Source organism: Antrostomus carolinensis, unplaced genomic scaffold (genome assembly GCF_000700745.2).
Source record: "Antrostomus carolinensis isolate BGI_N321 unplaced genomic scaffold, ASM70074v2 scaffold23281, whole genome shotgun sequence".
Lineage (NCBI taxonomy): Eukaryota > Metazoa > Chordata > Aves > Caprimulgiformes > Caprimulgidae > Antrostomus > Antrostomus carolinensis.
The window spans coordinates 46,064-71,412 of NW_010295154.1; the positions used below are offsets into that span (position 1 = coordinate 46,064).

Sequence of the window (25,349 nt, forward strand, 5' to 3'; positions counted from 1 at the left end):
GCTCGTGCTATATATAATATAGCATTTTACAAATAAATTTAAGTTAGGTAACTTTTTATTGAAATTATTTTTAAAGGTAGAAAGCTGACACTTGACAGTTAATTCTGCTTCTGTTTTGTGCCCTTCTCTGTCCATAATTCCTTTGCAACAGCTAACTAATGAGGAGTGAATACGTGGTGTGGAATAGCTGCAGGCGCGGAGGAAGCACGTGTTCAGTGCATCTGTACGTGGGGCCACAGTTCACGTGGCTGCTGCTTGTCCCCCGGTGGAAGCACTGGGGGGACAGTGGGCTTCACCCCATCACATGGGCTTTCCATCATGGCAAAGGGGCAGGTCTCAGTTCAGAGGTTACCACTTTCCTTCCATCTACCTGTGTAACTGCAGGGGACGTCACTTCATAGACCATTTCTGGCAAAATGGTAAGCTTAAAAACAGACCAACCAACACATACTCCCCTCAGGTACTTCACCCCCAGCAGCAGTGCCAGGGGGCCTGGCAGGAACAGGGTCTCCTGATCAGTGACACAATCATGTCTAGCCTACCTGCATAAACACTCGAGTCAGCTGAATCTGTTCCAGGAGCTAGGCTATTAGAATAATTAACAGTTCCAGATTGATTTTGTTCCATGCTTCTACTCAAGATTAGTTATGCCAGAAGAGATGTGCTATATCAAGATTAAAGTACTGGTCTTGAAACAGCCATGTGACCACTTAATACAGGAAAAGTTTACAGGTTCTGAGAATGAACTAGATTTGAGTAATAATATAGACTAATAAAGGTGAACAAAACTAGGAAAGGCCAAGGAAAAAAGGACAGCACAAGTCTTGTGTGGACAATTAGAGAAAAGTGTGCCTCACCATTTCAGGACTCAGCTAAAACACCTGGAAAATAAAAGCTCCAAGATCTACAAACTGAAAATGCTTCCAGCTGTTCCTCTTCTCCCAAGAGTGAGGGGTGTTCTGCAGAAGTCACAAGTACGTTCTTAACATGGGACATTAGGATTTCTTGTCTGCGTAGTAACAATTATTAACAGGCAGAGTACGAAGGAATCAAAGAGGCTTTTCTAAAACAGTACTTTAAAAAAAAAAAATGCATCCTGTGTGAGCTTTTAAAGAAGAAACAGTTGCTATGTACCAATTCATGTTCAAGTTTCATTTACCAGTAAAGGACTGACTGCAGGCAGGATAATGATTAGAGATACTTTAATTTTTACTAATTACATTGATCACTGTTTTTCCACGTGCGTGTCCTCCTTCCAATTTCAGAAAGGCCTTTGGAACTTCAGAAAAAGAGAAGACTTCATCAATAACTGGTTGAATCTACAGAATAAAGAAAAAGTGTAACTGTATTAGGAATAAAATATTGTATCACTTTCATGCTTCAAAGCTGTATGAAGAAAGGGGGGAGGTTTACTTTCTAGTATTTAGGGCAGAAGTTGCCAGATGATGTAATCACTAGCTTTTAACTTTTTTCAGGACCCCTCTGCATGCAGAAGGCTTTCTGCTGCTCTTTGCCCGGGTTTTGAAACATCTCTCCTAGCACAGTTCAGAGCCCTCATCTGGGACTCTGAACAATAAAGTCACCCTGCAAAGCTCCAAGTCCCTTTAAAAAGCTGACACTGTAGTTAAACTTTCTGTTGTCCATAATGATACCCTGAGGAAAAAGAAGAACATATTTTTCTCCCATATTTCTACTGGCTTTCTTGTTAAACCCAGGAATTCTCAAAAGGTCAGATGTTTTAAAAATACCTATGACTCTAGTGCTTATTTGCATCAGTACCTGCCTCAGTACCCTTAAAAGACTTCTCTGCAAATGAAGTACAAAAAAAAAAGTCCACAAGCATTTGTTGCTGAATCATTTAGATACACGTGAAAACTCAGCCGCTGTGTATTCCAATAGGCATACATCATTGAGCCCAGCTTGCAGCGACTGCTGTTTTGACATTAATTTTGTAGAGTAGCCTTCTGGATTGTTGTAGACTCATTTCTAATAATCAAGGTGAAACTACCCTGCTCACTGCCCCCATTATTAACTAAGGATCCCAAAAACCTTACAAGTGTTTTCTTTAGACATAGTGTACCAGCAGAGGCAGGAGAAATCCCAGCTGCTTCTGAAAAATACTTCACTGCTAGTCCAAGGGAAGAGACTTTTTCTGTCATCAAGTTCTGAGTCAGCCTTCCAAAGGCCAAAATAAGATCTGTGTACAGTACCTTCCAAAGGTCCCACCCACCCTCAGGCTGGTCTCTTACCTTGGATCCCCTAACACCAGCCCAATGCATGTTCTTGCATTGATGCACCGATCTTAATCGTCTTGCCAGAGAAACACTGACAATAAATGAGTCTGCAGCTAGCTCTTGCAGGGGTGAGGATTTCAAATAAAAAAAGATCCAAACACCCTATTTCCTGTGCTAGAAAAAGATCCTCATTACTTGTGTCAGTGAAAATATATCTTCAGGCTTTTTCCTCACAGCTACTAGCAGGCACACTATCTCACTGAATACTCAACTGGTAAGTGCCCTCTCCTGGTAGGACAAGCATCTCCTTTAATGGACAAGAATACAACAGCAATAAGGACACAAACAATCTGCCAGCATCAGGACAGTGACATCTTTCAGGCGGCTTGCTTACTTTACCAGAGAGCATGGGCTGTGTATTCAGACGTGCTGCTTAGCAGGTCAACATGCAGCACCACCAAGGAAAGGTTTTCATACGCACACACTTTCCAAGCGGCAGCACTGACCACCCAGCACCCTCCCCAACAGCACAGCAAATGCTGTCTGGTAGTTGTCCATTCTCATGAGGGTCCTCTTCTCAACTCTCCTTTCTTCATACCCAGTGCCTTACCCTGAAGTCCATTCATTGCACTAACAGAACTACTGGTTTTGCTTATACGATACCAGTAATCCAAGACATCAGTAACTTACAGTGCAGTAGCTCCTAACCTTGTCACTAGATTTTCTTTTTTTTTGTCAAGGCAAGCTCAGCAGTAGCGTGCAACTTTTTACAGGGCAGAAAAGTAGCAATGTCTGAACCCCCTCCAAAGAAAAAGTCAGAACTAGCAGCCAAATCACTATGAGAGCAACTGTGCAGATAGATATATTCACCAAGTGCCTCACATTTGCCGTGCTGCAGGGTACAAGGCTGGGTAATTTCCTTCCCCTTGTTCTGCTAGGACAGTCTCTGTTAACAAACCTCTAGCAAAGTCAGTAGTAACATCACAGAGGAGCCATAAAGACACTGTGTAACACTGCTGCTCAACTGGGGAAGAAATGTAGGGCTTGAATGATGAAGGCAAAATTATGTTGGGTCAGCATCCAGCAAAGAATGGAAATGGCATCTTGGGCATCAGCAAAGTCAGGGACATGGACCCAGCAAGAACACAGAATGAGCTAAAGCCTTTGGGTAAACTGAGCATCCGAGTAAACTGCAGCTGCTGTGACTATCAGCAGGAGGAACGTGCTGCTGATCAGTAGTGACTGTTTTGAGAAAGACCAACCCTTGCTTTCATCGCAGAAGCTTGGGAAAAAACAATGCAGTAACCTTGTTGGGCCAAGCACAAGTGCAGCACTTGTACAAGTACTTATTGTTAACAGCAGCTAGTTACACACAAAGCCGTGCTTCACTTCAGAAAAGAATACAGAAACTCAGGCTGCTGGAGCATGGACACGGATGACCGTAGCAGGGCAAGAGGCTGGGAGGAGGGGAAAGGTATTCTATTCAGAAAGCAGTGCAGCAGCACAAGGGATGTGAAGCACAAGGGATTCCAGGGAAGGGCAGAAGTTAATTTCAGACACATGCAGTGACTGAAAAAAAAATTAACAAGACACTTTGATGTTCTGCTACCTGCAGTCATTTATTGTATGTTGCAGCTTACAACCCTGACAGAACGAGGTGGGTTTTGTCCTCAGGCTGCTAGGTAAAGTTCAAAGCATCGCGTTTGAAAAGTGGTGACACAGGGATTCAGAGGAACCCTGAATTCAGCCTCACGGTTCAAAACACCGTGTGTATTGCAGCCACCACACACTCAAAGCCCATCTGCTCCATTGATGTAACCTCTAGCTCCATTTAAACGCTGGCTTTAGGCAGTGGTATAGAGAGACATGAATACTAAATTGATGATTCTGACAATCTAGAGCATTAAACATTTTATCTGGCTGGCTGGTCAGTCCCATTGTCTGAATAACCCTGAAAGGGCTGACCGTGTTGCAGCACAGTGATTCACTCAGCCTTTACCATAATCCACTGACTAAGATAAAATTTCTTCCTGTGAACAGACAAACAAGTAGGGGAGCGTCTGCTGTTTGTTGAATGTGTGATAATAAATGGAGATTAACTGGATAATAAAAACACTGCCTATTTACAGCCACACATCAGTTCCTTGCCAGAGGACACCTATTTGTTCAGGGAAAAGGGATTAAACTAAAGTCTGGGAGAGAAAGGATTACACACGCCCGCATTGAAATGTTTATCTGAAAACACACTGGGCCTGAAAGGTACTTTCTTCCTCTTCATTCTCTCCAATGCAGGACATACTATAGAAATGAATCTCAGGTCTCTTGAAATGAACTCATGTGTTTGGAAAAATAAAAAAAGTAATTGCTGATGCTGATTAAGGCTGTCCTACATACAGCACAGAAGTGGTATCGCAGCCAAGCCAGCTCTGAACGCAGCAGGCAGTGAACAGGCACTGGCAGGAGGTGACTGGTCAGCCGGAAAAAAAAACAGGAACACACTCCCACTAATGTCAAATTCAAGCCCACCCGTGGAGGTCCCCATTTCTGTGGTAGCAAGGACACAGTCTGAATTTACCAGGAGGGGACAAGCGAGAAAACATGGAGGGAATGAAGACAGCTTTGACCCTCATATGAGCAACAAGTCTCCCCAGTGAGTGTGGAGCTGCTTCCTGCCGCTGGAGGGAGAGCTGGAGCCTTGAAATGCTCAGGAGAGAGAGAACCCAAACTGAGAGGCCCTCAGAGCAAGCCTAGTTCAAAGCAGACCAAACAAAAAAAGTCCCCTCACTCCAAGGGCAATGAGAGTGCATTGGCTCTCCCCCAGGTCTGCAAAGGACGGCCGTGTCAAAGCCGCAGGGCAGCTGTGCTTTGCCGAGTGCCTCCCTCCCAGCCCTGCCTGCCGGCGCACGCACCCTCCTCGCGCCTTGGTCGGCAGCCACCCGGCTGCTCTGGCTTGCCTCCGCGCTTGAGGAAAGGTACCTGCACGTGCACAGAACAAGAGCTGCCACGGGCTCCAGCAGACCTCAAAAATCCTCTTGAGGGCTTGCTGTAATGGGAAAGACCTGCTTGCTGCTTGGACTACCCGAGTTAGAAGATAAAGGCTGTCTTGCTGCAGAAATGACCACCACGCCTAAATGCAGCATACAAGCACAAACGCACCAACGCAGAGCCTGATGCTCTCCTTTGGCCTTCAGTGAGTCTCCCTTCAATGTCAACAAGTGACTTCAACAGAAATCATTACAAAGAACAGTCCCTGTCCTGTAACATTTAGTTATCCACTCAGTACTTTATTGTCATCTCATGGAAAAAGTGCTGGTTTGGGACACTGCTGTTTCTGTCATTCCTTCCCTTTAGCTGAGCATCTCCTCTGCTGTACCCAAGTTCCATGTTCTTTGGGTCTTAATCCCACCCATTTCTTCATCCTTCCTTCCTTCCCCTTAAAATGGCATGCAGCAATGTATGTTGAGCTTCATAATGCTGGCCAACATTAAGTTCTAGGATCAACGCTCACTGAAGACAAAGATTAAAGTTCTCGCCTTCTGGAACAGCTGGCTCTGGTCACAGGTTGTATGGGTGGCTTTGCAACTATACAGTGCTACAGTTTAGGTTAACTTGTATTTCAGAGCATATGCACTTCCATCCAAGAGCATATTAAAGGACATCGGGTAGGTGATATTTCTGTCCCAAATGCCTAACAGAATTAAAAATGACCCAACGATCCAGTCTCATACACCCATGAGAAGAACGGTGGTGTGGCAGTTGAGACACAGGAATGGAAGGCAAGTGTCTCGGGGTCTACTCCCACAGTCATCTTACAAAAACCCGTATCCACGTTTTGTTTGTTTTTCAAGCCAAGGTACATGCTTTCATATCAAGCCTCTACCAGCAGCCCACGGGAACTCCGGAGTATCATCTACAACTATTAAAATGCTAAAAGATAAATCCCAGTTAAGCAGGCTATCAGGGTATGGTTCAGAGTGCAGGAGAGGCTTAAAAAAAAAAGTCTAGTCCATTAATTGGCCCTCACAGAATAGCTTCTACAGAACACAATGAAGAGCAGCAAGAAACTGGAACGAGCCCAGAACCGTAGTGTGTGCCAGTCCAGCCCAAGATTAAATCAGTAGAAATGAGTAAGATCCTGGGTTTAGTTACCTACTAAGCCAGGCTGAAAAAACATTAACTGAAAGAAACAGCAGCTCTCTCCTGGAATCCCCTTAGCAGTCATCCCCTTAGTTGTCCTGATATGTGTGCTGGTAATTAAAGCAATCTGGGGTAATGCTACCATATCATTAAGACAGAACAAACTTTAGTACAGTTTTGTATACACACATATATATATATGAGTATATATATATATATATGAGTGTATATATATATATGAAAGCATATTAGGTATTTTATATATATTAGAAGATGAGTCCTGCATGACCTCCATCTCCCCAGGTCTCAGCAAATTAAACTGACAACAGACAAGAGCTGTCTTGTTGACCCCACATTTCACCTCTGTGTGGGACATAATTCCCTCCTACACTAGGGAACCAGAGCTCACAACACTCAGACTGACTTTCTAGAGAATATGCAACTACAGCAGGCTGAGGCAACACATTTGATTAAATACCTGGGACAGGATGAAATTTTTCCAGAGCTCATTGTGGTTTATGTGAATTTACATATTCAAACCCTATCTCTCCACAGTATGCAAAAATTCCATTAATGTTCTTCTCAGACACTTTATGATGTAATCACACAGCACCTTCATAAAGAGCATAAGCAAGCTACCATGTCCTGGAGGAAGAGGAGCAGATGTATTTTAATAAAAATCACTGTGTTTTTTATTGGTAGCTGTGACAAAATGCAGAGAGAGGTTCCTTTGGGAAGAGAAAGGACTGAACAGAGCTTTTGGCAGCCTCTTCTTGATCAATATCTCTGGGCTTTCGCCAACCAACCTGGCAAGCAAAAGCACTGCAACAAGAAAACATAAAATTAAAAAAAAACCAAAAACAAACCAAAAAGTGCAACCTTTGCAATTTAGCATGGAGAAAGATGTCATCAGAACAAGTGTGAGTGACTCCAGAGAGTGGGGAGAAGGACTGCTCTCTAGTCAATTGAGACATTTAAGTACAGAATCACAACCCCGGTGTCCTTTTTCAGATAGGGAGAGTAAAACAGGCACCACCCAAGGGCGAGTCACCTTGGGTACCTTAAGATACCTTAGCACAGCCACAGTGACAAAGATTGGCATCACTGCAGAGAAGGCCACATCTAGAGATGCCAGGTTTGGAGAACATATGTTACATAGCTGTTTGATATTCCTACGGACAAGAGAGATCTGCAACAATTGTGCAACAAGTTACTTGCAGAACTGTAACAAGATGAATTGGAAGCAAATCAATACATACAGGTTGGGATAGAGAGTCAAGAAGTTGTGATAACCGACGTGACTAGGAGGAATATAAGCCATCTTAAATCATGGGCATCCAAACAACTCGTTCCTTGTAACGTTGAAGTGGATGACCATATCCATTGGTGTTACTTACTTCCTGAATAGCAAAGACTAGCAATTGAACTCCACGTTTTAACAGGGTTATCTCAGAGCAAATCATCAAAGGTGGATAAAGGGCATTAGCCCTCATTAGTAGATAGGGAAATTACGGTAGCAAAAGGTTATGTGATTTGTACAGCATTGCACAAGGAGACAGCAGCAAAGAACAGTCAGAATCCTGTCCTCCAAACCACAACAGCAGGTGCTAAGTCCAAAGCATGTACAGTCTTCAGCAAAATGTATAATCAACACTACACACAAATTACATTAATATAGGCATGCAATTGTTCCTCTTATGTGTGCCTGTGCTGCAAGGTTTATCTAGAAAGCAAACAACACCGAGAATGATCTATTCGTTTCCTGATCGGACACTCTGCTTGTCCTTTAGCTTTCCTTCTGCAAAATCAACTTCCACCCATCAGCCCACCTGATGCCACTCTGCTCTGAGGGAAAGACTACTAAGCCACGAGAAATACTGCACACACACACACTTGCACTGCATTTAAATGGCTCTATAAATTAAAATGACAATTCCAATTTTCTGTAGGGCTGCATGGTAACCCACATCCTATCCTGGTGCAGCAGGAACATACAACATACTCAGTGCTCCCCCTTACGACGCTAAGGAGCCTTTTGAGCCCGCCTTCCTCCATCAGGCTTTCTCAAAGGCAAAGTAAGTGCTCAGTTTTAAGTCAGAGGCTTTCTACAAACTTATGGAGTTACACGAGTTTGGTCTGTTTTCACCAAGGACTAAATGGCACATCCTTAGAAAGGAGGAGAAAGTTAAGCAAGCAGCAAAACCCAAGACTGTCAATGTTAAATCCACAACACTGATCACGAATCCATCTAACTAATTGCTAACAAGCCTTTCGGTGACAGTGCTGGCAGCACAGACCAGTGACGATGCTTCAGCGAAAACTGTGCCAGTAGATCTGTGTCCTGAACTAAAGGCTCTCTGTTGACTTCAGTGGTCTTTAGATGAGAAACTTGTAATTCACCAGGAACGTTCTGCCGTGGAAAGAGATCCCCATCTTCTGACAGTGCTTCACCGACTCATTTGGTGGAGACCATGTTAAAACCAGTCCTCACTGGCTCGTAATCAACTGGCAGAGTTCAACCCACAACAGGGACTTCTTAGCATTTTAGAAAGTAGCCAGTATCTCTAAAATTTGACAAGGAAATACTTGATTTTCTCCATGTCCACTACTGTTGCAGCAGCCTCCCAGCCCCTCAGCCTTACAATAGTCCCTCTGCAAGATATCCAGCTGCAAGGCAGAGAAAACAGCTCATAAACCAAAAATGGTTTTACAAGCCCCTAAATTGAGCTGATGGGCAGGTAAGTTACAGAAGGAAAATTATTCTCCTCCTTTGCACTACCAGCTCATCAAATAATTTTCTCCTCTGTATTAAAAAAGGCTGTTAAAAGAACTCCTCCTCATAGCTGACATTCTGCAGATCTCTATTCCTTGCTGCAAAGATCATCTGTGTGAAAACAGAGTATCTTTAAACAAAATGTCCTTTTTGCTTATTCTTCATCCACTGAAGAATTGAGAATGCTTTTGCTTTTGAAAAGACAGATGATGAACTCATTAGAACTAAAAATCTGTGTTGGTGCAAAAGGACCAAAAGAAAAAACACTGCTAAGTCAGTATGATCTGTAACTGCTTCAGGGGTATGCTCTTCAAAGCTTCACTTCTGCTTTAACATCATCTCTTTAAACCATCAGTTCTTTTTAATTTCCTTCCTTTAAATCCCCCCCTCATGATTTATACTTCCCTGAAAAAAGCCTCTCATTTTCAGGAGCTCTCCAATTGCTCTCCTATTCACACGTCATACAATCTCAAAGTTAAGATGTCTGCAACAGAAAAGAGGATCCACTGAAATTTCAAAATAACTCAATCTGCACTATTCAAAACTGTATTCAATCAAAACTAAGAAGTTCAACTACATGAACTCACTTTGCTGGCTTCCCCAAGTCTTCTTGCTACAGTTTTATTGCTTTGTGGTTTTTATGTTTTTAATTCTCATTTTTTCTCTCCTATTCAAACATAAACATTTCTTTTCACTTAGTTATGGGAAATTATGGTATACTTCCTCCAGTACTTCTCTCCTGCCTTTTTTTCCAAACGCCTCTTCTTCTGAATGGATGATCTGTCCATTTAAGATAACTCCTGTGTCTAGACAATAAAGGGCATAGTCTTATTAACCTCTATCTAAATAGAACACAACTGAGCCCTACAATGTACTGCTGATAGCACAGGTGTTTACAGCATTTTACAAAATAGAGTAAAATGCTGCTAGAATAATGACTATGCAGATAAACAGTCTGACATTATGACCTGTTTTGCACAGAGAATAAAAGACCAAGCAAACATCTTTGTCCCCATGATCACCTTACAACAAAAAGCACATCAGGACATTCATATATGTATGACGTACATTTTAAATGGGATTACAGTTCACCTGTCCAGATTATTAGGCAGAGAACACCGATTAAGCCCCATCTCTATTGCATAAACAAGTGTTTCCCAAGAGGCTTTCATGGGCATATTCTGCATTTGTTTTGCATACAAGGTAGGAGCAGAACACAAAACAAGTTGTGACTGGCTAAGAATCAGGACAAATGGTAAGAACAAAGCCAAGGGCATTTCTGTTTCTTAGACCATTACAATTTAGTAGCGCGACTGGATGCAATCACAGGACGAGGTGCATCTTCTAGGGTTTCTTTCTTGGCCACAGGATAATGCCCACAGCACTGGATATAACACAAACCTGTAGCCAGGAATGCGCTTCACCACAGCTTATTTGCTGCTGCAGCCTCTGCAGCCTCTGTTTACGGGTAGGTAACTTTTTAGGAAATGCAGACTTTCCACTGGCAGTGCCAGCAGCACACTGGTCATGACAGAGGAATAGGAGTGACTGAATTCGGGAAGATTTTTGTTCTGACCAGCAGCACTAAGGTGGCATAGAGAAGCAATGAGGCCTTAAGCATGACAGCAATTTATTTACTCTTCTCCAAACTCTGGAACATAATGCATAGCGAAAAAGGAAATCAACACTCAAACTTTGAAAGATCTAAATTTTACTAATATGCACAAATTTTGAGCACAAGATGTCGTGCCTGACAGTTCACATAGTGGAATTACCAGCAGTCATGGCAGATTGTGCTTCTTCTTCTGCTTAGGCACCACACAGAAAGATTAAACAGCACTTGTCCATATTCTCTACCCTGGAAATTTGGGCAACATAGAATCATAGAATCATAGAGTGGTTTGGGTTGGAAGGGACCTTAAAGATCATCCAGTTCCAATCCCCCTGCCATCAGCAGGGACACCTTCCACTAGACCAGGTTGCTCAAAGCCTCATCCAACCTGGCCTCAAACACTTCCAGGGAGGGGGCATCCACAGCTTCCTTGGGCAACCTGTTCCAGTGTCTCACCACCCTCACAGTGAAGAACTTCTTCCTAATATCTCATCTAAACCTACCCTCTAACATGAAATTATCCAAAAGAGGACACTGCCAGGACCTACAGCACCACACAGTCCAAATACCAGGCTGCTCTCACACATTTTGTAACAAGCTCATAAACGTGAAAAGATCAGAAGAGCAGTAATATACCTGCCACTTCATGCCTTTTCCCCAAGTCCACTTTCCCCAAAAGCTTATGAAGGCTCACAATATTCTAAATCACTGTGCTGGATTAGCACAAACATCAAACTCTGAAGCACTAAAATAATGAAACACAAGATTCATGTCACCACTCTTCCAATGCAGATCGTCTATGGCCTGCAATCACCTGAATATTCTAGTTCTGTGCACAATATGGGCAGGACTCCTGACCATCCAGGCTAAGCAATTTTGCATACACAGATACACAGAGTTATGTTCATTCCAACCAAATGAACAAAATGAGACTTCTTAAAACATATCGTTTTCAGCACCAGAGTTCATGCTAAATGATTCCCTCTGGCAAAAATAACCAACCACTGGATATTCTTTCCTCATAACTTAGTAAACTTTTTTAAAAACAGGTAGGGTGGAGAGGAAGAAGGCAGAAGTCCTAAGGATTACAAACTCCTAAATTCCATGCAAAAGGCAGAAGTTAGAAACTGGAGCAAGTCAATTCTTAACTAGTTTTCTTCACTGTGACTCTCAAAACATCTTATTCCCTAATAGTGGGAATTTTTGAGTCAAAGCAGCACCTCTTTCAGCACAAATACCCAAAGAACCATTACTGACATACCTTTCCAGCATCAACTAGTTCTGCTATTTCATCCAAATTCGGGCCACTTGGCATAAAAAATGCCCACCGATAATGGACTCCTTTAAAGAGGTGCTGCAAGAAAGATCACAAATATATTAAAAAAACATGAAAGGAAACTGAAATGGGAACTAAAATGAATGACAGAAGCAGTAGAGAAGTAACTTAAGGAAAATACATGGAAATTATATGCTAGTGTCTGAAAAAAGTGTCCCCTAAGCATGTGGATTAAATGTACAGACAGGGATGTTGTATTACCACAATAGGATCAGGGTGCATTTTGTGTCCAATTGCACAAGTCAGCTAGTTGAGAAAAACAACCACCTTGTTTCTGCAGCTAGAAACAGCACTGTTTGTTACGTAAGAGAGAAATGGTGCTATATGTTTCTACACGTTCACAAAGGGGGTGAAACAAACCCAGCAATGTGACATTTAGAACCTTCCACTTCAGTGTCCGCGATTAAATTTTCCACATCCCATCTGCCAAAGTCATCACCGTCCAATGACAGATGGCAGCTCCTGTGAAAAGCATTTTGTGAACATCTCACAAGCACAAATCAAGAGCACCTTCTCTCAGTAAGTCATTACTGAGTCATCATCTGCCAGAGAGGTGACTTTTAATACAGGGCATACAATGCTCCCTGTCATGCAAACATGCACACTGAGAAATAATATTACATTATTTCTTCCCAGCCTTTTCATTTTGTTTTTGAGCTTTCCTTTGAAAAGTATTGGTGCAGGACTTAGAATCGTATTCAACCATGCCATCACAGGAATACCATAGCAACTGCTTGAAAAGCATTCATCTGGAGAGCAAGTACACATGTTGAGAGAAGAAAGAGAAAAGTTCTAAAAAGCCTCACTGATGTGGCCACTGGCAGAATGTTTTAAGATCCACTTACGAAAACTAGAAAAATCTGTATCACCATCCAGACACACGAACATGAAAGAGATGAAAGACTTTCTAGCCACTCTCAACCACTTTTATTACTCTCTGGTGCTGGAATAGGATGAAGAGAATCAGTCATGGAAAAATGTTTTGAGAGAAAGCCTGACCAGCCTAAAGCAAGTAGCAAAATTACCCTCACTTCAGTGAGGCAGGGATTTGCTCTGTTTACCATGAAACACTGGCTGTCAGCAGGACTCACTAGGGAGGCCCTATGGAAAAGGTCACAATGAAAAGCACAATAAGGAATCAAAACTTCAAAGCACCTCAAACTACCACATACACCAATCAGCACCACCCCAACACATTTTTGTTTCAGTGCAAGGAAGAAAGAATAAAAATACATCTGAAGTATACTTAATGATATATGGGGAAAATACAACAGATGTCTCTAGATGAGCCACATGACTAGCATCCAAGCCACAAAGGAAGCCACTAGAGTACTATGTAATAATAAAGTATACAGGATTTTGTCACATACCTTTACAGTTTTGGAACCAACAGTGACTCCTGTTTGTAACATGCCATCAGCCACTCCAAGTTTGTCCATATTGATCAGGAAAGGTGTCACTAAGGTAACGTATGTTGCTCCTGACCATTTCTTCAGAAGGTCTAGAGCCCACTTCTCAGTGGATCCACCAACATTATCTAGGATGAAATCAAATCTGCAGACACAGAAAGAACAGGTTTAAAATCACGATACAGGAAAAATAATTTCATCATAATTAAGCTAATTCATATCAGAAACAGGCTATGGTTTACATTTTTATGTCACTGAAATGCAATAAAATAATCTGCCTGCAAGATAGTGGCAAGAAAGTCCAAAGACTTCAGCTAAATCCCAGTTTTACTGTACAACAGGAGTTAAATGTACAGGTTATTGCCCATACACTGCATAGCAGACACAGGCTATTTAGAGAACTTAAATTGCACTTAAACTCCAAAATGCAGACTCTTAGATGCACAACTACATCTTCTATCTGCTTAACGCCTTCTAGAGCTCTATCTCTTGACTACTGGAACAGTCCTGAGGTCTGGTCCTAGCACTGAACAACATGGTATGAGCATGCAAAAACTAGTCTGGACTCACACACTGACTAGGAACATCTCTTGTACATGCTGTACTTATGTGAAAGTCAGGTACAGTGGACAAAGTTACATAAACAAATCACTCTACTCACCCTTATCTCCTCATGTCTTTTCTGTGACCCAATTATCAGCTTCACTTCTAAAAGTCTTTTTTTTTACCTCCTTATTTGTTTTGGGGTCATTTTACCTCTCCTGACAGCTCTTTTGTTCCCATCTACCTATTCAATGCAGAACCTAACAATGCAAAGGATCTAAAACCTTTCCCTCGTGGAATGGGTACATGCAGCTTCGGACAAGAAGCCACAGTTTCAGTGTTCCTTCTCATTATCCCTGCACGTGAGCCTGTAAAGGCTGAACAGGGCAAGAGGGAGCCATGCACCTATTCTGTCAGATGCACAGCTCATTCTCATTTTCATTGGTAAATTTCCAGCAATCTCTAGATTGCAATGGATATGTATATACACATACAACTAATCTAAATAACCTACAAATAAGAGGGAAGATACTTTATGCAAATTAAATAGAAAAGTTCTTATCTCTGGGAAGAGAGTTCTCCTGCCTGTCTTCCATGGATATTGATTTCATGTTAAAATTCAGTCAACCTAACAACTGCCAACAAGAGAAATTAAAATAATGAAAACTAATGCTCTAGGAAAAATTTGCTCACTATGGGGTCTGAAGAGTCAGTACAACTGAAAAAAGGAGGGAAGTAGGAACATCCCTGTCAGTATACCTGACTAATTAGCTTAGCTGTATCATAACCATAGTCATGACCTTCTAGCAGCCTTCCAGTACCTGAAGGGGCTACAGGAAGGCTGGGGAGGGACTTTTTACAAGGGCAGGTAGTGACAGAACAAGGGGTAATGGCTTTAAGCTGGAAGAGGGTAGGTTTAGATTAGATATTAGGAAGAAATTCTTCACTGTGAGGGTGGTCAGACACTGGAACAGGTTGCCCAAGGAAGTTGTGGATGCCCCCTCCCTGGAAGTGTTTAAGGCCAGGTTGGATGAGGCTTTGAGCAATCTGGTCTAGTGGAAGGTGTCCCTGCTGATGGCAGGGGGGTTGGAACTAGATGATCTTTAAGGTCCCTTCCAACCCACACCATGCTATGATTCTATAAAACTGTATCCTAGGACAGTGCTGTTGATATCTCCTAAAAAGAATCACTTGCTAGAACGAGTGTTTAGCATTTAAGATGTTGAAATGCACAAAGGCAAATGTAGCACTGCTTGCCAACTGCTAAGTTAGTTGCTGCACATCCTGCCCATACAGACAGTGCTGGTGCCCTCACAGCTGACCTCAGGCCTGCTGACAACCACATCATAGTTAACGGGCATATGCTTTCTTTGCAGTTATTAGTAAGATTCTTTCACAGATTGAACAGCTTCTACTTCCCCTCCCAGAAAGTTAACACAATCTAGCTAAAAAGAGCAGTGTAAATACCATATTCAAATACAAGTCACAGTAGGCTAAGTTTAAACAGATGCAAAGATTACAAAAGCAAAAGAGATTTCTACTCTAGAGAAAGCTCCCAAGCCAACATAAACATAACTGCTGTGACAAGGTAAGTGTGATGAGAGAAATTTACTCCCAGTTGAGTTGCACAGTAGCTAAAGATGTTCAGGCAAGTCACTTAACTGCTTCACAACATAGTTCTTCCCACTGGAAGATCAATTTTATTATTTACTAACCTCACACAGGATTTCTGAGACTTATTTTAATTTATTCATGCTCTGTAAATGCTCCAAGATCCTTGGATGGAAGCTGACAAAACTGTTCAAATCACAGCCATTGAAGAGCAGCACATGAAAGCGAGCTTGCCTCCACAAGCCCAATTAACTGGCTTAGTCTTACAATGAAATCTGTGCTTGGGACATTCAGTTGGCAAATTGCATTCAAAAGGGGCTGGGATGAATTTGCTTTACAAAGTAACACTTTAGAAATGGAGAAAAAAACAAAAAAACCCAGGAGTTCTGATAGACTGGAGTCAAGCAATGGAAATGCAGAAGGTCTGACCACCAACTCCTTCATTTCAGTATTAGCAACACAAACACGTACAAGGGCAATGTTTTAAGTTGCTCTTCCAGATTTCCAGATTTGTAATCAATCACATCATCTGCTCCAAGCTTTTTCAACAGCGCGCTGGCATCATGAGAACAAACTGCTGTCACATGGGCACCCCAGGCCTTCACTAGCTAAAAACAAGTATAAAAAAAAAAAGAAGCACAAAGTTTAACATTTAGTGAAACACTGAGAACAACTTAAAAAGCCAAAGTCTCATTATATCTATACAATAAATGAGCACCTTTAGTAGGCAGTGAGGAGACTATGCTCCAACACAGGATAACTTGTCACACATCCCACAGACAAACAATGGTTAGAATTTATCAATATTTAAGGAGGTTTTGCGAAGGGAGGAGTTGGTGGGGAGGAAGGAGAGTGGCTTTTTAATGCCACTTACAGAGACCAGGTCTCAGGATAAATAAGGCTTCAAATAAAATACTGTTTGCCATCTGAATCTGACAGCTAAACATATACCAAGAGGTATTGTCCAAGTTACCAATCTACAAAACTGTCACCAGATAAATCATTAAATATTTTTAAATATATAAAATTAAAATATTTTATATCCCTACCTGCTCATAAAGTATTTCATATATTATCTCACTGTAAATAGGTTAAATAGAAGGAATTCAGTTCTGATTTACCACAGGGAAGATGCTGGGTTATCTTCTACTCCAAAAGCTATAGCAAAGTAAAGGATTTTTGCTAGTTATTTATCTCTTTTGTAATCTCATTTTTCATTCACAGTAATCTTTTTTACATTTATTCCAGATTCATTAATGTAGTTTACTCAGGATTGATCAGGTAGAAATCGCAACTAGTCAATGGCTGGTCAGCCTTTCGGACTGATCTACTTTAGCCACCTGCTTTATCATGGATCAGGCAAATAGCATACCACTAAAAATTCTCCTGTAAGCCTCTTTAAAACCACTATATATTTATGGTCTAGTAACATGAAATGCAATGATGCAATCACCCCATTTCTGTATTTTTTTCATACTCTCCAGAGAAGAATGTTTCAGCATGAGATGACACCAGTTAGAATCAAAATTCGCAAATTAAATGAGAGCATGAAAAAAGGATGTTCTAAAATTCATGGATCAATAGAAGAGCATGTTGACTCTCCAAAGTTTAGAGCTACTGGAATAAAGACTGACAAAAGGACAGCAGGGCAATGACAGTGGCTAAGCCATCGTGCTTTACACACACTGCACATAAAAGCCTGGTGCCTCACGTATCATTCGACCACCTACAACAGTTATGGTAGAGGACACATTCTCCATCAGTTTTTCTACTCATACACCAAGTTCTTCTCATATTTATGGAGCAGAGCTGACTTTTGAAAGATAATGAAAACAGGCTACATATTTCAAGTTACACCAATCAGAAATTTCCTGCACCCAAACTGTGAAATGCCATCTTTCACTGCTGTCCTGGTTTTTGCTAGGACAAGAGTTAATTTTCTTCTTAGTAGCCAGAAAGCACCGTGCTTTGGTTTCAGTGCGGGATTTGTGATGAGAAGAATGTTGATAAGGTACAAGGACACCGTGTTTGGGTAGTTTGCAAGTGCAAAGGACTGGGAGGGGGAAAAGTGTAGTAGTTAGCAAAACCCAGAATTGACATTTGGATGTGCCAATAAGATATTCCATAGCATATTACATTATGTTTAATAATGTAACTGGGGCTGACTGGAAAGTGGGGAGATTCTCTCGGGGAATCACTCAGGCTTGCTTTTTGAGGATTGCAATTTTGGTTTTGGGGTTCCTTTTCACTCCTCCAGGATTGTTATCAGTGGGTGGTGAGCAATTGTACTCTGCATCACTCATATATATCATTGTTATTAATATCATCATTAATAAATGTTGTTATTAATATCATTACTATCTTAATTTTAATTTTATTTTACTCTAATTATTAAATTGCTCTTATCTCAACCTAAGTCTCCTTACCTTTACCCCTCCAATTCTCTCCCTGATTTCCTGGGTGGGGGGGAAGTGGGGACGGGGGCAGCGAGCAGCTGTCTTATCTGACTGCCAGCTAAGTTAAACTATCACAACCACCTACACTTACAACTCCTTTTTTTGAAAGTCCCTGCTTCCTACTTTAAACTAATACAATGTAACAAATGGAAAGCAATAAATCTGAAAATATTTCACTTTTGGAAATACCAATCAGATAGATCAGTAGCTTGCTATTTTACTACTCCTTCCCTCAATTCCCTTCTGGTTTTTTGGGTTTTTTTTTTTCACATTGAATAGTTTGAAGATGCATCCTGGGCATGCTGGTTTATATTACCTGTACAGCAAATGTACCAACTCCTCCTGAAGCTCCTAATATTAATACTCTGTAAGAGAAAATTAAAATATATTAAATAATTCTTTAAGCTCTATAGTAAATATGTATTCTAATGCTTATTATACATCTCTGACACCAAATTATTTTAAGCAGAAGACTGTATTTTGTTATTCAATATTACTTAGTGGTTAACTCTTCAGATAGCCAATAACATGACTTAGCATTGCTGATCATTCCTGTGCCAAGAGCTTTACCTCAGCACAGCCCAACAGACTTCCTTATATGTGCTTTCCACTAAATCCAGGCAGTGGAGCTGTCCGGCAGTAACATTTATCACCCAAAAAACCCGGTCCCTGTCCTCACTTTCCCAAACCTAACTACTTAGTTTGAGACAACACTAGTTAATTAACAGAAAGACTCCCAGACTCCACTGTCGTATCTCCTAAAGAAAAAAATCTGATTCACCAACATTTTACACAAATTGGTGTTATCTAAGAGAAAAAGTAGTTTAGTATCACATTATTTAGGCAAACTGGGAACTTCAGAATATATGGAACAGAATTTTGCCATATTGCATATTTACCTAAAAGAAAGACAAAAATACAATGAAGTAGCTTTACCATAAACAATTTTAAGTTCTATTACATTAAGATATCTGACTTTTTCTTTAGAAAAAAGGCAGTATAATTTTTCTAGTTCAGTACATCTCAACAAGACCCTGTAAATGCCAGGTTGTGGAAACTGGCACACAAGCAAGAAAATGAAAGAGTGCATTACCAAATTATTAACAAGTGAGAGTTCATTTCAACTGAACACACTACCCTAAATTTCATAAAAATGAATGGAAGTTTAGTTGTGTGAGAATGTTACTGCTAGGAGCCTAATCACTGTTCAAAAATTTAATCCAGATATTTTATTAAATAACTAAACTCCAGAAAGTGAATTAGTAAGAAAGCCTTGCTGCTGAAGCTACAAACAGTGCTTGCACTTTGGACCCATTTGCTAATTCTAGGACAAAAGGAGGATCCAAGATGAAGTCTTGGCATAGGATTGCGGAACATCATGCTTCTCAGAACTTCTGTTTGCCAGAAAAATTTCAGTGTCTTCAGAAGCTGGTGATGTTCCTGTTTTAAATCTCACTGTGCTGGATGTTGAAGGAAATTGCCTTTTACTGTGCAAAACTGTACTATACAATCCAGAGTCTCAGTTTACGAAAATTCTTTGAAGTAACCTAAGAGACTTGGCTTTGGTCACAGTATCCATTTTAAAATTCTTCCTCTTTGTAACTGATCAGATTCCATTCCTGCCTATTTCACTGATCCAAGCTGCAAAATTCAGATTAAGAATTTGAAACCACAATGCCTGCAGCTTTTAAACCTGCCAAAAAGTACTTATCCTCAGAACCACGCTTCCAACGACAGATGCCTGAAGCAACATTCATATTCAGATTTTAGTATACTTGAAAAGGCTCAGGGATGCTACACTCAAGATACTGGGTTAAGCCCATATTTATCCTTACAAAGGACAGTCACAATTAAATCCTTTTAAAAAAACCTTGTCAAACTGCCTGTCCAACTTTATTCCTTGCTTAAAGGGCATTTCTTCCACTAAAAATCTTGGAGAAAGCTCTTGTTTTAAAATGTACATTTTGCTCAAGGATTTAGGTAACATTTTCAGTTTTGGTGAGCTGCTTGGCTAGGGTTTTTTTTTTTTATTTTCCCCTTCAGTAAAAGTCCTTGAGATTCTTCAGGTAGAAATACTTCCCAGATTTGGTTTGTTCCTATGTTACATGGGCTATTTTCTACCAAACCTTCTAGTTATTAAAACTCTCTCCATACTTCGTGACTTCAAGGAAGCTCTTCGCTGCAGAGCCAAATTATGTCAGGGCAGGAGATCCATATGCCACAGCTCAACAGATCAGCATTTTTACAGCACTGAGGACAGCAAGACATGTCGTTTGGCACAACACAAGGAAGTGGGGAAGTGTTTGAAGGTGCAGGACCTGTTAGGATGATACTGAAGGCCCACAGGTGCCGGAGAGTGCCAAGGCAGGCACAGTTTTGTTTGCACTGCCTCAGGAAAACACAGACAGGAAAAAACGTATCAGAGAAACTTCCTGTTTCACTGCAAAGGTGAGCTCAGGAGTAAACTAACATATAGGCACGTGCACGAGGGAACAAACTAACAAATTATTTGACCTGAACAGAGATCCAAGAGAATCAACTCTCTCAAATGAGCAAAACAAACATTCACACCCCAGGATTTGCTCCCTTCTGACAGAGACACATAACTGAAGCCAGCATTCACCAAGCCCCATATGAGGCTCTAGTGGTCCAAATGATCAGAGAGTCAGCAGATCTCTCCCGATGAGCATACCATGGGATTTGAGAGTTCAGCCCTTCTCCCTGGGCCCTGCCTGGAACTATGGTGTGGTCAGAAACTAGCAACAGAGAGCCAGGACCTGTTTCAGCTGCGTGTATCCCCCACAACAAAAGAGACAGGGGGTAGGGAGTGGGTGTACAGATCAAGGACTAACATTTTCTCCATATTATAAACAACTAACAGTTTTCAGTGACTCAGCTACATGCCAAATAAAATATATTATGTATGTTTTATAACATATTTTATATTATATTATTGAATAAATATATCAATTTTATATACACACATATAAAATTAAATTCCATTTGATTATGCCAACAAAATGTCACTAAGAGATGTATTCCTATATCAAGAAGCATTTACCCTATCAAGAAGTTTTACAACCTACAGTCACTTTGTACTTCTCAATAGATAAAATAATACAGATGTTGAAAAATATATTTTCTTGGGTTATAATTCAAATCTTCGTTGTAACAATATAAACCAGGAGTGTACATTTAATAGCTTACAGTAACAGAATCCAGCAGCTCTCCCCAGCATACTTAAACATCTAAAATATTGATTCTGTGTTTATATAAAAGACCTTTACTTAATATTAAAGAAAATGTTTTCACAAACTGTCCAGTTTGTTTTTATCATGTTTTTTGTGAATACAGCAAGCAAGACATTTAATAGCTATTGTTGAACAAGCATATCTCCTTCCTACTAAAACAGAGCACTGGCACGTATGAGAAGCTCTCCAGGTATTATCCACAAAGAACTTCAAAACACCAGTGTCATTCTGAACATTTTGGTTAACAGGAACATTCACTTTTAGCCTGCGCAAGAATATCGACATAAATTACAGTGGTATGGGATAAAAGTTATGGAGAAATGACTGGAGTTACAGTGAAGCAGCAGACATCAGGGACAATGTCAGTACACTTCAGGTAAATTGTAAAAACCAGATTTGTGAAAGTGTGTGCAGATGTAGCAGACACTCCTGTCAGATCAACAGACAGTCAGATGCGGGACTGCTAGCGAGTGTTTCTGGTTAGCCCACCCTTCCACCTTTAAGAGCCAAAGAAAACAATACACACCAATGGAAAAATCTCGCTGTGTCTAAGATGTCTTAACACTGCAATAAAGTACCAGTGAAGTAGCTTTCATCAAGGAATACAGCTGCTCTTTCAAAATAAGACACACTCTTGTGTGTATACACACCCTTCTACATAGCTATTAACATACACCTACAGGAGACAAAAAGACCAACATAAAATCACATATGTAGGTAACTTCTTACTAAACATATTAAATTATTGCAAGAAATTAAGAAACATTATGTAAATTCTTCTCTTTTTAAATATTGCCTTGAAAGAGGCATGGAATATACATTTGCACAGCCCTTTCAATGCATTTTATGTATCTTCCTACAATAATTTTTTTCAGGGGAAAACAACTATCATCATGCAAGTCATTCTCTGCCATTTTTACAATTCAAAACTTCTCAATGGGAAACACCATAATTTATGAATACATTAATGTTTTTTGCTGACAGTAATTCAATATTGATTTGGAACATAAAAGCAAATGTTAAATGTAGACATGATATAAATGCAGTCTGAATTTCACTTTTAACAATCTAAACATCTGAAAATTGAAAAGATACTTAAAACAAGGCTAGCCTATCAACATACCTTTAGGTTAATTCTACTTACATGTGAAAGTTATGATTAAAAAGGTCTGCATACTGAAAAATAAAAAGGAAGGCAACATATCTAGAATTTTATCACTAGTTGGAAGTAAATTTCAAGGATGTCTCTTTGAAATTGCTTTAAACTTTGTAATTTCATTTTCTCAAAGCATTGTTTATCTTTAGAACAATTACTTGATATTTTCACTATGAAATTTACTGTGACATGTGAACAACACTCACTCAATCATCTTCTAACAACGTGGGTGAAGAATGTCAATAAATCTAGTGTCCTTTGCAATGTGTTGCATGACAACAGTAACACCCAAGATAAGAGGTCAGGCATCTAGACTCCTACTGCCCAATAATTACTTTGTGACCTAAATTTTTGGTGCAGCACAGTAATTTTAATGATTATTTTTCAATTCCAGTATTTTTACTTTTGCCCTTCTTTCCATTCTGAAGATTCTGCTGTCTATTTACACAAACATCCCAAGGCCAAAATAAGTGCAGATTTCAATTATGAGGAGAAAAATGGTATCTGCTCCAATCTTTCAATGCATTTTTCCTCTTCTGTCCTCCATCTGCCATTGTCAGATTAACAGGCTGATAAACAAAGCCAACTTTTTCCATTTGATTTGGCTGTTCGTCTTGCACGTTTTCCTCTTCTCTTCTGCATTCCTGACCTCATCAAAGGTCTGGCCTAGAGGTGAAATGAAACCCGGTCACCTGTTCTTTTTTTTTTCCTAAAAAGATGGAAAACCAGTCTGTTCCAAATGGCCCAGGCACGCAGGAACTGAGCACACCACACCTCTGTGGCTGAGAGGGCTTTTTGTGAGTTGCCAAAATAACTCAGAGAGGATATTACATTTGGATAGCTGTCCTAGCAGGCTGAAAGGCAAAAAGGCAAAGTCCCTATAAACTCCTAGAGACATTGCCCTTAAATTCTCTACATAGTCCTATATGTAAGATATACACTGGACTACCTCTGTATAGTCACTATATAGAGGAAGCAAAGAGCAAGTGACTAGGTACACTTCAGTTAGGGTCCTTGTCTGAGTCTCCCTCTAAAGAAGCCTCTCTCAGCAGTTGTGTAGATTGAACCCAGCATCTTCAGGCCACCTGGTCTTTGTGAATGTCATGGTGTAACAGTCCTCATTCTTCTAAGACACTGGACACGTCTTAGAAGCAGTTAATCAGTACAAAAATGAAACATGAAGTTTTAGCACCAGAACTACTGACTTACCTTTTCCCACTACAATTGTTTTGGTTCAGTCCTCCAACTTGGTTAACTGCTGACCACGCTGTGAGACCTACATATGGTAAGGAGGCAGCTTCTGTGTGACTGAGACACTTTGGCTTAAAAGACACCTAAAATAAAATCAATCGAATCTAAATCACACAGCAGATCCTGCGTGACACTGAAATATTTAAACAAGCTCTACTGAATTGCAGATTGTGTGTTCCACATTCTCAATTATCTTATAACTAGCTGGAGTCTAAATCAATCCAAGCACCAAGATATGGACAGTAGAGGCACTGAAGGAAAAAAAAAAAGCCAGTCTTTACAATTTGGGGCTTTTATCTTGTTAGCCACTTTTTGAAGGTTTACCTCATTTCCACTAGCTACCACAAACTCTGACAGAGTGCCCTGTTTCCACGGAGGAATTGCTGCCCACACCTAAAACCAAACAGAAAACAACTATCAATTTTTGTGACTTTGCACATGATTGTACCTACACAGAAGTTTTCTTCATTAAACAAATTGTTTTTACAATTTGCAGAATGTCTTCACTATTGCTTATCAGAAACCAGTTTAGCTTACTCTTTACACAAAAAACATCACAAGACTGACTAAATGAAGGACTGCAAAGCTATGTAAATAAATTGTACCATACTTTGTATAAGACAGAATTTTTGAAAAAACCCAAACTACTTCCATGCCAGAAAAGCTCAGATTGGAGGGGATGGTGTGGGGAGGAATCAGAATTTGCTATACTAAAACTGGAGAAATGTGAAAGCAACTGGTGAAGGTGAGAATAAACAATACCAGTTTGTTATGGAGACTCATAAACTGCTTCTTGGGTTATGACAGAGATCCTATCCTAACTGAGTTACTGAAGGAAAAAAAAACAACTAATCCCTTCCTGTTACAATTCTATCTTCAGTAAAAAAATGAAGCAGCATCTTGAGCGTGCACATGAATAAAGAAATTAATTCATCTCTTGCTACCACTGAAATGGAACAAAAATTGAAAAAAACAGAAAGGAAATTAACTTGCAGAAGCAAGTCTGGGAAAGACCATGTTATTCAGAGAAAAAAGGTAGGGAAGAAAGCATCCTAGGAACTTACTCCCAAATAGTCCTCATTCAGAGCCCAAAAATACCAAAAAAAAACAAAAAAATAATTTTCTTAAGAGAAAAATGAAAGCTGAAAATCTCATAGTATATTTTAACTATACATTTTAGAAAAAAAGAGATTGGTGGTATCACCTCGTCTCCAGGTTTGAAATAAGACACACTGAGTCCACATTCCATAATAACACCAGAGACATCTCGACCAAGTGTCAGTGGAAATTCAGTGTCCACACTTTTGAGTTTCAGGGGATCCCGCTTCATATTTAATGCAGTTGCACCATAACCACCTGCAAAACATGAAATTAACCATGACACACCATACTGAGTTTTCATTTATTAACTGGACAATTCCAATTAGAAAGCATTGTCTGTACCTAATGTGCCTCATTTCTTAAGCGTGCAAAAAATCCACAATATTTTATACTTTTACAGATCTTACAAATAAAGAGCAAATCTCATTGTGGCTTAAGCAATAGCTAAATTGTGTGAACTCTCAGAATTACCCTAATAA

General features: G+C 40.3%; 1 protein-coding gene across 1 annotated transcript; it reads right to left on the reverse strand.

Moving 5' to 3' along the window:
* Positions 1 to 1,202: 1,202 nt before the first annotated feature.
* RTN4IP1 (reticulon 4 interacting protein 1) lies at positions 1,203 to 25,119 on the reverse strand. Its single transcript, XM_029087449.1, has 8 exons — positions 24,974 to 25,119; positions 24,094 to 24,162; positions 23,728 to 23,852; positions 18,428 to 18,476; positions 16,127 to 16,263; positions 13,463 to 13,646; positions 12,018 to 12,110; positions 1,203 to 1,319 (listed from the first exon to the last, which is right to left on the reverse strand). Exons 1-8 carry the CDS (start codon positions 25,097 to 25,099, stop codon positions 1,203 to 1,205), a joined length of 900 nt encoding a protein of 299 aa, XP_028943282.1. The 5' UTR covers positions 25,100 to 25,119.
* Between the last annotated feature and the right edge of the window lie 230 nt (positions 25,120 to 25,349).